The 14,503-nt window shown below is 37.1% G+C and overlaps 1 protein-coding gene across 1 annotated transcript; it reads right to left on the reverse strand.

Annotated features, from left to right (window-relative positions):
- Positions 1–260: 260 nt before the first annotated feature.
- On the reverse strand, positions 261–6,155 carry LOC148766866 (uncharacterized). The gene is made up of 3 exons (XM_088825845.1): positions 6,065–6,155; positions 5,589–5,902; positions 261–281 (listed from the first exon to the last, which is right to left on the reverse strand). The coding sequence occupies exons 1-3, from the start codon at positions 6,153–6,155 to the stop codon at positions 261–263; spliced, it is 426 nt and encodes a 141-aa protein (XP_088681971.1).
- Positions 6,156–14,503: the final 8,348 nt, after the last annotated feature.

Below are 14,503 nucleotides of genomic sequence, written 5' to 3' on the forward strand. Positions count from 1 at the left end.
TTCTCCGTTTGGACCTTTTGTTTTCCATTGTGAATGGATCCAAATTCCGACTTTGTTCTTTATGCGCAATGGTTGTGATGTTAGGTTGTTTCCTCATCTTTGTCTGATGAGATTTCTCTATAATTTGGAGTGATGTTACGATTGCAAGAGCAACACAATCGATTAACCCAGACAAATAATCAAACGAAGATTCTAATTAATTCAAAGACGCCAATCTTACGCAAAAATATTTAACTGATGATATCGACAAACTGGTTAAGTTAATTTGCAGCAGCAAATTTCTGTAAAAACAATACGTAGAGATATTAGATATTCTTAAAATGAAGGTTAAAAATATCAACAATGAAAGAAAACGTACAAAGAATTTCATGAACATAATTGGTAGAACATAATTGACGTTCATAGATGTAATTGAATTAAAAAATTATGTGTATACATGTCATTATGTACGTCGGAACTCTCATTGGCAGTGTATGGACTATCGAAACTAAGATAAGTCCTTTCTATCGGAATTAGAGATATGAGGTGGTCATTTACAATGTTGATAACATTTCATGGCCAAATATAGCTCTCTCTCATAAATAGTAAGAATATTTCACATTGGGTAGAAAGTTACGGTATGTAGCTCATGTAGATATTTTATGATAATCTGATGTTTGTATGAGTAGATCGTCACGAATCTCAATTTTCGTCGACCCGTCATTAACATCACTAACAATGCCATCACGTATACTTAACACCCAATCTATATTCTTTATGTTAGAAAATTAGAATTTATCGAACAAAGCCGCATATTTTTTTGTGTATTTTAATACTTGAGAATTTCTCTCTTGATATTAAAAAAATACTTCAGAGTTCCTCCGCAGATATGACGAATTTATGCTTGCAGACACAATATCTTTTCTCGTTACTTTTGAGATGACACATAAGATTTGTCTACTTGATAGCAGTTCCCCCGTAGTTCTTCTAATTGGGATTTAGGACAAGATGTCAAATAGCAGTTTTTTGTTGGAAAATATGAAATGTATTATAAAAAGATTCTCCCGTAACATCACCATATTTGCATCATATGCCTTCAACTTCATCACGAGAGTAATTTGACATACTTGGGTTGGCGGGAGAGTCTAACATATTTTCATCATTAGATTAATCTATGTCCTCGTCATTCATGTCGTATACAAAACTAGTTTCCTTATGTTGGTATACGAACTTGTTTCCTTAGAATGATGATCCGTTGGATTTCCCTGATTGAACATTTTGCTTTCCATTGCGAATGAATTCAAATTTTACCTTCGTTATTTCTACGGAACAATTGTGGTGTTAGGTTCTTTCCTGATCTTCGTATCATGAGATTTACATAATCTAGAGTGTTGTTACATTTGCAAGAGTAACACAATCGATTAACATGGACAACTAATAAAACAAAGATTGGAATGGATACAAAAGACGTCAATCTTAGCGCAAAAATATGGTGAATATATGCTTGCAGGTATCATTTCTTGTCTTCTTCCTTTTGATATGGCTTAGGATTTGTCTATTGGATAAAACTAATCTGAGTCAATTTGATCCCATTCTTCGCAACTCCATTCATGGAATATTTGTCCCCGTAGTTCTTCTAAACTTTGTGTTAGGATGACATTTCATTGGAGTATTTTTACGGTAAAATATGCAACGTATTAACTGAGATTCAACTATAAAATCACCACATTGCAACATACGTTTTCAACTTCACCGTGAGAGTAATTTGACATATTTGCGTTGACGGTAGACTCTACATATTTTCTTCAATAGATTTATCAACGTCATCTCATTCATGTCGTATACGAATTTGATTCTTTATGTTGGGAAGATTACTCAGCAATGTGGATTCGTACGGAATTTTAATGATGATCCAGTGATTTTTTTTCCATTGAACCTTTTGTTTTCCATTGCGAATGAATTCAAATTCCACCTCCATTATTTATATGCAACAATCATGGTGTTAGGTTGTTTCCTCATCTCCGTGCCATGCAAGATAAACAAAATCAGTTCATGCAGATAATGAAACGAAGATTGCAATTAATACAAAGACGCCAATCTTAGCACAAAAATATTGAACTAAGGATATCGGAATACTGAATAAGTTATTTTGCATCCATAAAATCTTGTATAAAAGAACATGTAAAGATACTCTGAAATTGAAGGTTGGAAGATTCAACAATGAAAGAAAACGTTCAAATAATTTGACGAACATAATTGGTAATGCTAAATACCTAACACGCAAGTGCACGTATCGCAAACAAGTAGTAAAAGTGGACTCGTGAGAGTCGGATGTCGATCCCACAGGGAATACTCAAATTATCTAATCCTAAGTACCAAATTCTAACAACTATGATTTTTATCCAGCCTACGCAAGTTTGTCAAATTAAATCAATTAAACAACTAAACTAATTAAGAAAGCAAAGAATCACGAGAAAATATCAATATAAAACGGATCTAGGATTTTATCTTCCCCCTATGAAAGAATTGCTCACCCAAAACCCCTCAATTATGAAATATATGATTCATGATTATTAACCCGAGACACTAATTTACTCATAACCCGCTGTCGCGTGTATTATGAGTCTTCTATTCATAAACGATTCACTATATGTCTATGCAAACCAATTATAAATAAAGCATTAACTAACAAGTCTTGTAAATGGCTACCTAAGGTGATATCTGTATGTCTATGACACCACATGCAATTGACACACTCATCCGGTGAAAACTACTCGAAGGTTCTTCTACTTACCGTCTAATTATCAAAATAGCTCTGTCGAGTCAATCCCAATAATCACAGATAAAGCACATAAATTGATCAAGTTCATGCACTAACAATCATAACAAGTAGAAGAAATAATCATAAAATCATAATTGCATAATCTCAAGAAAACGGGTTCACCATCCCCACATAGGGTTCCAACAAAATCCTAGATTAAAAACTTAGCTACTCATGTTCTCTACGAAAAATATAATAAAAATATAAAAACACATAGATTAAGAAAAGATAGAATAAAGAAGAATTGTGATGAAGAGTTGTCAATTCTCCGTCTTCGATTCTTCGTTCTCTCGCTCCTCTCGCTCCAAGGTTGTGTCAAAAGTCCTTTGATTCGTGCTTGGTTTGGGCTTAAATAGATGTCCCAACTTGGTAGATGATTCTAGGTTTCCTTGTGTGTTTAAAAGTCCAAAATTGTCTCCAGCGTGATTTGGCACGGCCGCGCGAAAATCAGTGCAATTCTCGCACGGCCGCGCGAGAATCGCCGAAACCTTCTGCCCAATTTCTGCATTTGGCACGGCCGTGCCATTTTTAGGTGTAAATTTGGGACGGCTGTGCCGTGCCAATTCCTTCAGATTTTTGATTATTTCACTTTTGGCCCATATTTTCTTCAAAATTGCAGTTTTGACCCCAAACTTTTCCAATTCGTCAATTTGTACCTAGAATTCCATAAATCAACTTTTTAAGCACCAATTACCGTTAAATCACACCAAAAGCTCAAATAAAAAGATACGATAAAATGTAAAAATATACACTTAACACACCCCCAAACTTGATCTTTTGTTTGTCCTCAAGCAAAAACTAACAACTTTCACAGCAACACTCTCAACAAATGCCTCTCATCACATAGATTAATGGTCAACTTTTTTTTTTTTTTTAGAACTTGCAATTATCATGACAATTCTAAAAAATTTACAAGCTCGTAATTCAAAGATACGTATTCACTCACCATTGCTAAAAACCACAAACCATGCTATCGCTTCAAGTATCCCATATTTGTACATTAAAAATTGAGAAAATTTATACTTACATATTAATATTCAACTCCAAATACTCACCAAATTTCTTTACTCGGCTAGTATCAAATAATTGAGCTATTGGGATCATTGGGACTTTTTGGCTTTCAAATGTTGGGCTTTTTGGTTCGAGGTAGGATATATGGGTATAGGTGGCTATGTTTCTTGAATTGAGGTGATTACGCCAAATTTTGATAGATAGGCGTTTGAAACAATGAATTCACCTCGAAGGACTTTAATAAACTCGATTCTTAAGAGTTCAAAAGTCTCCACTTTTGCTCTTAAGACAATGGATCGAGCTTTCAAAACAATTCAACAACTAGTCCTTACTTCCCCTTCTAGTCTCTTCTTCTTCTTTTTCTTTCTCTTTTTTATTATTTTTTTTTTATATTTTCTTTTTTTTTTTCTCTTTTTTTTTTTTCTTTTTTTTTTTCCGAAGAAGAAGAAGGACCTTATAAAAAATTTCGACCGAACTCCAAGGGTTAATTTTTCAAAAATCTCCACTTATTCTACCTTATACACATTGGCTAAAAGAAAGAACACCGTTTCTCCAAGGCTCAATCAAGGTTCGACAGATAAAAATTTAAAGGTAGGCTTGAAAGGCTCAAACGGTTCAAAGATGGCCCAAATCACTTCCCAAATTGCTCAACAATTTAATATTTCACTTTGTAAATTCATAAGACAAGTTCTAAAACCGAATAGCATATGATATAACATAAATTAACTCAAATTTTAAAACACAAAACTTTCAACCAAAGCAACGCATAATTCGAGATTCCTAACAATGACTCCTTCTTACGACACTTTGAATCAAAAGCTCACCAAAATTCGATCAAAATAAAGATAAAACAAGCAATTTCATCATTAAACATCTACCATCTTTCATCATCATGATTCATCGAAGCATTTATCTCAAGCAATTTTTTTTTTTTTTTTTTTATTATTTCGAAAGAAATAACTAAAATAAAATAACTCAAATAAAAAAAAACTTAAGGCATGCAAACTAAAAAATTAAAGCACATAAAAACAAGTAATTTTCCACCCCCAAACTTAAAATTTACATTGCCCTCAATGTAATTAACACGAAGTTTAAGGATAGAATACACCTGAATAAGTCGTCTTGGCCATGTCCGGGTTGCTCTTCCACCCTCGCCTTTATTATGCTTCAGTTGAGGTTCGTACGGCCGTATGAGATTTTGAACTGTTTTCCGCACGGCCGTGCGAAACTTAAATTCTGGGCAGTAGCCTCTCCGATTTTCCACACGGCCGTGCTGGATTCAAGCCTTTTTTGGTGCGGCCGTGTGAAGTGCAAAATTGCACTTTGACCCCTGAAAATAAAAAAAAATTGCTTATTTAATTAGCTTGCATGCTTATAAAATAAATAAATGAAATAAAACAAGAAACATAAATAATAAAAAAAAAAACGAAAATCTCGGGTTGCCTCCCGAGAAGCGCTAAGTTTATAGTCTTCAGCCAGACTTTGTTCCTTCTCTTCAATTCCTTAGCTTTTGAACCCATCTCCTAACTTCCTTTTGGAGAAAGTCTTGAATAAATGGGTTGATCCGATTCTTCTTTCGACTGGTTCGCTTAGGAATGCCCTTTAATTTATTCTTCTTGATGTCATGAGGCGTGCCATCATCGTCTTTTATCACGGTGTTTTGAGTAGGTGTTGTAACCAACTCAACCTTTTTCTTTTGTTCTCCTACATGCACATTAGTATCCACACAAAAATTTAAATCATGTAATTTAACAGGAAAAAGTTTAGAATCACTTACCTCATCAAGAAGATAACATCCATTAGCCGTAATAGGCTTTTCATCCACCCGGTACACCTTGAAGATCACTGTTTCGTCCCCCACACTCATTCTTAGCTCTCTCTTTCCTATATCAATAATTGACCTACCGGTTGCTAAGAATGGGCGTCCTAAGATAAGGGGAATATTTTCATCTTCCTCTATGTCTAATACTAGAAAATCGGTCGGGAGTATGAATTTATCTACCTTGACCAATACATCTTCAACTATACCTAAAGGGTGAGTAAAAGATCTATCGGCTAGCTGCAAGGTCACAGAAGTGGGCTTAATTTCTCCTAAGTTCAATTTCTCATAAATTGATAAAGGCATTAAATTTACGCTCGCCCCTTGATCACACAACGCCCGCCCAAAATACCTAGTACCTATTGTGCATGGAATGGTACAACTGCCCGGATCTCTAAGCTTCGGTGGAATTTTATTTGCAAGGATAGCACTACTTTGCTCATTGAGGTCTATGATTGCTGCACACTCCGGAAGCCTCATCTTTTTCGATACAAGCTCCTTTATAAACTTAACCCAATTCGGCATATGCTTAAGTGCCTCAACAAAAGGAATATTAACATGCAACTTTTTAAGATAATCCAAAAATAACTGAAATTGCATATCAAGCTTAGAGTTTTGAAAACGTTGAGGGAAAGGTACCTTGGGAGTAGGTTCACTTACTGTGATCTTTGTGTTGCTTGGCCCGACCTCGGTTTTTTCCTTGGGCTCCTCTACAATAGGCGGTGGTGCAACGGACTTTTTAGGAACTTCCTCTAATTGCCTCCCATGTCGCAAACTCACTGCATTTCACTGCTCGATGTTGCTCTTTCGAGGATCTTCCGTATTCGATGGCAGTGCTCCCGACGGCCTCGCATTTAGCTGGGTTGCAAGTTGACCCATTTGTGTCTCCTAATTTCGAATGGAAGCTTGAGTGGATGTCATGAATTGAGCTAAGATGTTTGCGAGATCTCCACCTTGAGGTGGAGCTTGAGGCGGATTTTGGAATCCGGGAGCTGGCCTTTGTCCTTGCTGATTTCCTCCCCATCCAAAGTTGGGGTGATCTTTCCATCCCGGATTATAAGTGTTGGAGTACGGGTTCCTCTGTTGTCGATTAGTGTCATGCACATAATTTAGAGACTCCGTTTCTTCTACGCACTGGTTGGGAACTTGGACTGCATGGACTTGCTGAGTTTGCAATGCTGCTACTTGCTTTGATAGCTTCTCTAATTGAGCAGTGATTGCGGTGACCCCGTCTAACTCCAAAATTCCTCCCGTCTTTATGGCTCCGCTATTTGACCGGTCCGATGCCCGCATGTATTTATTCCTAGCGATTCGCTCCAAAAGTTCGTATGCTTCGTCATAGGTCAAGCTCATGAACATACCGCCAGCTGCTGAATCGAGCACCGTTCTCGAATTATCTTGCAATCCATCATAAAATATTTGAAGTTGCCACCACTCTTGAAGACCATGATTGGGGCATCTCCGAATTAATTGTTTGAACCGCTCCCACGTCTCGAATAACGCTTCACCGACATCTTGTAAGAAGTTTTGTATTTCTCTCCGGATTCTCTCAGTTTTGGTTGGGGAGTTGTACGTATTCATGAAGAGTTGTGCTAGCTGGGGCCAAGATGAGATGGAATGTGGTGCACGAGTTTGTAACCATTCTCGGACTGCTCCTTGCAAAGAGTGCTTGAAAAGGCGGAGTTGCAGTGCTTCAGAAGATACTCCGTTCATCTTGTGCGAATCACACGTTTCGAGAAAATTTACCAAGTGGAGATGCGGATCTTCATGAGCTAATCCGCTGAACAACCCATTGTTTTGGAGCATGGTGAGGAGTCCCGCTCGAATTTCGAAATTGTTGGCTTCAATGGGGGGCTGCTGGATGCTCGATTGAAACCCATTGAGTGTTGGAACGGTGTACTCATGCAATGCTCGTTGACGAGGTGGTGGATTAATTAACTGAAGTTGCTCTTGCTCGTTGACGATATTGCCGCATTCGATAGGCACCCTTGGTCATCTCCCCTACGATTATCCTCTTCTTTCATTGTCGCATAAAAAATACCTAAAAAAAAAATTAAATAAAATAAATAAAACGGCTGAAGTAAGAAAAATTGCTTAAATTTGATATTAGAATAAATAGATAATATAGTCGTATTCCCCGGCAACGGCGCCAAAAACTTGTTGCGTGTTAAATACCTAACACGCAAGTGCACGTATCGCAAACAAGTAGTAAAAGTGGACTCGTGAGAGTCGGATGTCGATCCCACAGGGAATACTCAAACTATCTAATCCTAAGTACCAAATTCTAACAACTATGATTTTTATCCAGCCTACGCAAGTTTGTCAAATTAAATCAATTAAACAACTAAACTAATTAAGAAAGCAAAGAATCACGAGAAAATATCAATATAAAACGGATCTAGGATTTTATCTTCCCCCTATGCAAGAATTGCTCACCCAAAACCCCTCAATTATGAAATATATGATTCATGATTATTAACCCGAGACACTAATTTACTCATAACCCGCTGTCGCGTGTATTATGAGTCTTCTATTCATAAACGATTCACTATATGTCTATGCAAACCAATTATAAATAAAGCATTAACTAACAAGTCTTGTAAATGGCTACCTAAGGTGATATCTGTATGTCTACGACACCACATGCAATTGACACACTCATCCGGTGAAAACTACTCGAAGGTTCTTCTACTTACCGTCTAATTATCAAAATAGCTCTGTCGAGTCAATCCCAATAATCACAGATAAAGCACATAAATTGATCAAGTTCATGCACTAACAATCATAACAAGTAGAAGAAATAATCATAAAATCATAATTGCATAATCTCAAGAAAACGGGTTCACCATCCCCACATAGGGTTCCAACAAAATCCTAGATTAAAAACTTAGCTACTCATGTTCTCTACGAAAAATATAATAAAAATATAAAAACACATAGATTAAGAAAAGATAGAATAAAGAAGAATTGTGATGAAGAGTTGTCAATTCTCCGTCTTCGATTCTTCGTTCTCTCGCTCCTCTCGCTCCAAGGTTGTGTCAAAAGTCCTTTGATTCGTGCTTGGTTTGGGCTTAAATAGATGTCCCAACTTGGTAGATGATTCTAGGTTTCCTTGTGTGTTTAAAAGTCCAAAATTGTCTCCAGCGTGATTTGGCACGGCCGCGCGAAAATCAGTGCAATTCTCGCACGGCCGCGCGAGAATCGCCGAAACCTTCTGCCCAATTTCTGCATTTGGCACGGCCGTGCCATTTTTAGGTGTAAATTTGGGACGGCTGTGCCGTGCCAATTCCTTCAGATTTTTGATTATTTCACTTTTGGCCCATATTTTCTTCAAAATTGCAGTTTTGACCCCAAACTTTTCCAATTCGTCAATTTGTACCTAGAATTCCATAAATCAACTTTTTAAGCACCAATTACCGTTAAATCACACCAAAAGCTCAAATAAAAAGATACGATAAAGTGTAAAAATATACACTTAACACACCCCCAAACTTGATCTTTTGTTTGTCCTCAAGCAAAAACTAGGAACCTTCAAATCAACACTTTCAACAAATGCTTCTCATCACATAGATTAATATAAATTTTTGTTTGCTGTGGAAATAAATTTTTGGTTGCAACCAGAGGTATAGGTGGTAAGGTTTTATTTTCCTACTGGAGATTCCTCGGCTTTGGTTGCAACCAGAGGTATAGGTGGTAAGGTTTTAAATTCATGTGCACGTGTTTGTAATAGTACATGGATAATTGATTCTGGTGCTACTGATCACATGACTTTTGATTCTGAAAATTTTTCGACCCTTACACCCTCATCACAAAAATTTATTTCCACAGCCAATGGTTCTTCGGCACCAGTGATTGGAGAAGGACCTTTGTCTCTTACTCACACCTTAAATTTAGATTCTGTTTTAATAGTTCCATCTTTGGATTATAACCTTTTATTTGTGTCCCAAATAACCAATGCTCTATCTTGTGTTGTAATTTTTTGGCCTGACTTTTGTGTATTTAAGGACATCTAAACGAGACAGACGATTGGTTATGGTACTAGAAGAGGAAAGTTATATTATCTGGAGTTGGAGTCACATAGCTCGAATCAGTTGCGTCAAGCATTGGTAGTGGAGAATTCTGGAGAAAATAATGGAGGAACAAATATTTGGTTATGGCACCGTCGTTTGGGACATACTTCATTTGGTTACCTTAAAAAATTATTTCCTGGTTTGTTTAAAAATTTTGATGCTTCTAGCTTCCGCTGTGAAGTGTGTGAACTCGCAAAGAGTCACCGTGTCTCTTTTCCATTAAGTTTGAATAGAAGTTCGGTTCCTTTTATGCTTATACATTCTGATGTTTGGGGTCCATCGAGAGTGACTACATTAAGTGGATTCCGTTGGTTTGTCACTTTTATTGACGATTGTACTAGAATGACTTGGGTGTGTTTGATGAAATCTAAAAGTGAAGTGAATTTATTATTTCAAAAATTTCATAAAATGATTTGCACACAGTACAACACACAAATCCGAGTTCTACGGAGTGACAATGGTGGGGAGTACTTAAAAACTGAACTTCAACAATATTTGAAAGCACACGGAATCATTCACCAAACAACTTGCACAGAAACCCCTCAACATAATGGAGTCGCAGAAAGGAAAAATCGCCACTTGTTGGAAGTTGTTCGTGCTATGTTGATCGAAGCGCACATGCCTTTATCCTATTGGGGAGAAGCGCTGACCTCGGCAGCTTATTTAATCAATAGAGTACCCTCTAGCACAATCAATTTTCGAACACCGTATGAGACCCTTGTAGAGGCAGTTACGGCACCTTCGGTCCCAAATTTACCTCCCCGTGTCTTTGGGTGTGTAGCATATGTACACCTCCATAAGAAACAACGCAGCAAGTTAGACCCTCGTGCATTGCGTTGTGTTTTTCTTGGATATTCAACCCGTCAGAAAGGGTACAGATGTTATCACCCTCCAACTAAACAAATGTTCATCACTATGGATGTTGTGTTCCATGAAGGTTCCATGTATTTCTCACCAGAGTCAGAACTTCAGGGGGAGTATCAACAAGAAGTCCTGACTCTCAATTATGATAATGAATATTTGTTTAGTAGTGAGGATCAACAAGAAACCAAAAAAGGTCAAGAACATGTGATATTAGATTCACTATCACCTGAAGCAGCTGAGCTTCAAGTAACTGATGTACCAAACCAATCGTCGTCGATGGAGGATGTGCTTGATACCTTGTCTGAACCAACCACAAAGCAGCTACCACAACGGCATAATAGAGGTATACCTAAACTCACCTATGAGCCTGAAATTTCTAGTAAAACTAGATATCCCATGAACCATTATGTGTCTAACCATTGCTTGTCAGAATCAAATAAGTCATTCATGAATCAATTATCTGGTGTATCTATTCCTAACAATGTACATGAAGCTTTGGCCGACCCTAAGTGGAAAGCAGCTATGAATGAAGAAATGAAATCCTTGGAGAAGAATAATACATGGGAACTTGTTGACTGCCCACCCGAGAAGAAAACAGTTGGATGTCGATGGGTTTATACCATCAAGTACAAAACGGATGGTACAATAGAGCGCTATAAGGCGAGGTTGGTGGCCAAAGGATACACTCAAACCTATGGAGTTGACTATACAGAGACATTTGCACCAGTAGCAAAAATGAATACAATTCGGGTTTTGCTATCTCTAGCTGCAAACCTAGGTTGGCCATTACAACAGTTTGATGTGAAGAATGCGTTTCTACACGGTGAGCTTTCTGAAGAAGTTTATATGGATCTCCCACCGGGATGCACAATACCAAAAACACACAATCAGAAGGTATGCAAATTAAAGAAATCGTTATATGGGCTCAAGCAATCTCCAAGGGCCTGGTTCGGGAGATTCACAAAATCAATGAAGGCATTTGGCTACAATCAAAGCAACTCAGATCATACGTTGTTCCTAAAGAAACAAGAAGGTAAAATCACCGCACTTATTGTATATGTGGACGATATGGTGGTGACTTGAAATGATCCTGAAGAATGCAAAGCCCTTCAAAACTACTTGTTTAAGGAATTTGAAATGAAAGATCTTGGACCTCTAAAATATTTTTTAGGGATTGAAGTGTCTAGATCAGCTAAAGGAATTTTCTTGTCCCAAAGGAAATATATTTTAGATTTGCTGAAGGAAACAGGTATGTCTGCTTGCCAACCGATTGATACACCTCTTGAAGAAGGATAGAAGTTATCTGTTGAAACTAATCAGGTTCTCGTCGATAAAGGAAGATACCAAAGACTTGTAGGGAGGTTGATGTATCTGGCGCACACAAGGCCAGACCTTGCATATGCCTTAAGTATTGTTAGTCAATTTATGCATAATCCAGGAGAGCAACATATGAATGCAATTATGCGTATTTTAAGATATCTTAAATCTGCTCCAGGAAGAGGTGTTTTGTTTAAAAGAAATCGAGATCCTGGATGTATAAATGTTTATACAGATGCTGATTGGGTTGGATCTCTAGATGATAGAAGATCTACTTCAGGTTACTTTACTTTTGTGGGAGGAAATCTTGTTACATGCAGAAGCAAAAAACAACATGTTGTTGCTCGCTCAAGTGCTGAAGCAGAATTTAGAGGTATAGCACTTGGTTTATGTGAAGCATTATGGCTAAGATTTCTCTTGTCCGATTTGGGTTATCCCCCTAAGCAACCAATCCAACTGTATTGTGACAATAAGGCTGCATGTGATATTGCGCACAATCCGGTCCAACATGATCGTACTAAGCATGTTGAATTGGACAGGTTCTTCATCAAAGAAAACTTGGATGAAAAGATACTAGAGTTACCAACGATTCGATCTGATGACCAATTGGCAGATGTTCTTACTAAAGCGGTTTCAAGTCGAGCTTTTGCAAAGAGTGTAGACAAGTTGGGAATGTACGATATCCACGCACCAACTTGAGGGGGAGTGTTGAGATTTCTCTTGAGATATTCCATACGTAACTATATGGATACTTATCTATGTAAAATAGGAAAAATATAAAATAGAATCTTTAATTATAGAACATAGCTAATCTGTACCTTTTTATCATGTCAATATATAGTCTGCTATGTATGAAACGTGAATTGGTATTGGAGAAATAAAAAAACCAGAGAGTTCTCTTATTAAACTTGATATTACTCTATGCATGTGAAGCACAAATACCTTCACGTGATAGCTTGTGTACATTCCCTTAGTGTAACTATTATACAAACATTTCTTTTAATTGTGGATTAATCTCAAGCATTAACGTGACATTTTCTCCTTGTATTAAAGCATGACAAATGCTTCAAGGAATTTTGTATAAATAGCAACATTTTGTAATGAGAAATGGGTACACAAGCTTTCAATAATGATATTCTCCTTTCATTATTCAATCTTTATTTTGCACACACGGTTAAATGTAATAGTAAAGTTCTTATATTTATATTTTGCACTGTATTCGACAACACGTTATCGGCACGAGATTTTGCTCTTCAAAATTATAGGTTTGTAAAATTGAATTTCTTTTTGTTGTACTATTTTCTTCTTATTTTATTTTATGATGGCTGAAATCGAAAAACAGAAGATTCAAATCATTGATGTTACCGGCAGTAACTTTTTATCCTGGAGCTTAGATATCAAATTACACCTCCAAGGGCTAGATCTGTGAAAGCCTTGGATTGTGTAGATATGAAAGAGGCAAACAGGAAAGACGAGGCAAATGCTATGATTTTTATCCGCCATCATCTTTCCGAGGATTTGAAAGACGAATATATACAATTGGAAAGGCCATCAGAAATATGGAAAAAAAACTCAAAGAGAGGTTTGATCACACAAAGACTGTGATTCTCCCACAAGCTCAATATAATTGGCAGCACTATAAGGCTGCAGGACTTCAAATCTGTTGTCGACTATAATTTGGCATTGTGCGGAGTTAAAATATTTTAATATGATAAATTGGAAAAAACTTTCTCCACTTTGCATGCCTCGAACTTAGTGCTCCAACAACAATATAGGGCGCCAGTTTAAAACATACTTGGAGTTTATCTATGTACTCTTCATATAAGAAAAAAAAACAAATGCATTGCTGAAAAATCATGATTTGCGACCATGTGGATCCCAAGTTGTGCCTGAAGCACATGCAAATCAAAACCGAAATATGGGCCGATTTAGAGGTCGTGGGCGTAGATTCGGGCGTGGTGCCCGCGGGGGCGGTGGACATGGTCCCCTCAAGATACCCGAAACAATGACCGAGGTGGATATGAATATCCCCGTCGAAATAATAATACGGTCAGACAGAAACAACCATTTTACGCAAATCGCTATGAAGGCAAGATGCCCGCTGAAAGAATTCCAGAAAATATGTGTATTCGTTGTGGAATGACTGGATACTGGGCCAGAGTTTGCAGAACCGCCCAACATCTGGTAAATCTGTACTAGGATTCAAAAGGAAACAAAAGAAAAAATGTCCAAGCGCATGTCACTGAGGTAGAAATGCCACTTGCTGTCTTGAAGCCAGCACATCTGGGAACATGCTTAATCATGATCCTGCTCAAGATAGAGCCTCTCTTGAGTTATCATATTTCTTTACAGATCTTGATCCTCTTGTGTAAATTACCAAATGAGCATCTCTTTTGGGTTATTTTGTACTCACTTTGCATATATCTCTCTCGGATGATGTAGTACCTGATATTGAGCTATTTTGTCTTTTGATGTATCCATGTACATATCTCCCTTGGAAGTTATGTTCCCAATGTCGAGCTGATATTTTGATTATGTATAAAACTTTGAGTTTGTTATCATATTATTTTCAAACTACACTATGATTCAATATTAATTTTATGTTATTTAATTCATGCAACC

This window comes from Erythranthe guttata, chromosome 11, assembly GCF_056151865.1.
Source record: "Erythranthe guttata isolate IM_541 chromosome 11, IM_541, whole genome shotgun sequence".
In the NCBI taxonomy this organism is placed as follows: Eukaryota; Viridiplantae; Streptophyta; class Magnoliopsida; order Lamiales; family Phrymaceae; genus Erythranthe; species Erythranthe guttata.

What these genes read in the sequence shown, in the direction of transcription:
- LOC148766866 (XM_088825845.1), bottom strand. Translation starts at nt 6,155, where the DNA reads ATGCCGAATTGGGTTAAGTTTATAAAGGAGCTTGTATCGAAAAAGATG. An exon ending in CATAGACCTCAATGAGCAAA is followed by an intron (nt 5,903 to 6,064) that starts GTAGTGCTATCC and finishes AATTGAACTTAG; the next exon opens with GAGAAATTAAGCCCACTTCT. An exon ending in GATGTTATCTTCTTGATGAG is followed by an intron (nt 282 to 5,588) that starts GTAAGTGATTCT and finishes TTGTTTTTACAG; the next exon opens with AAATTTGCTGCTGCAAATTA.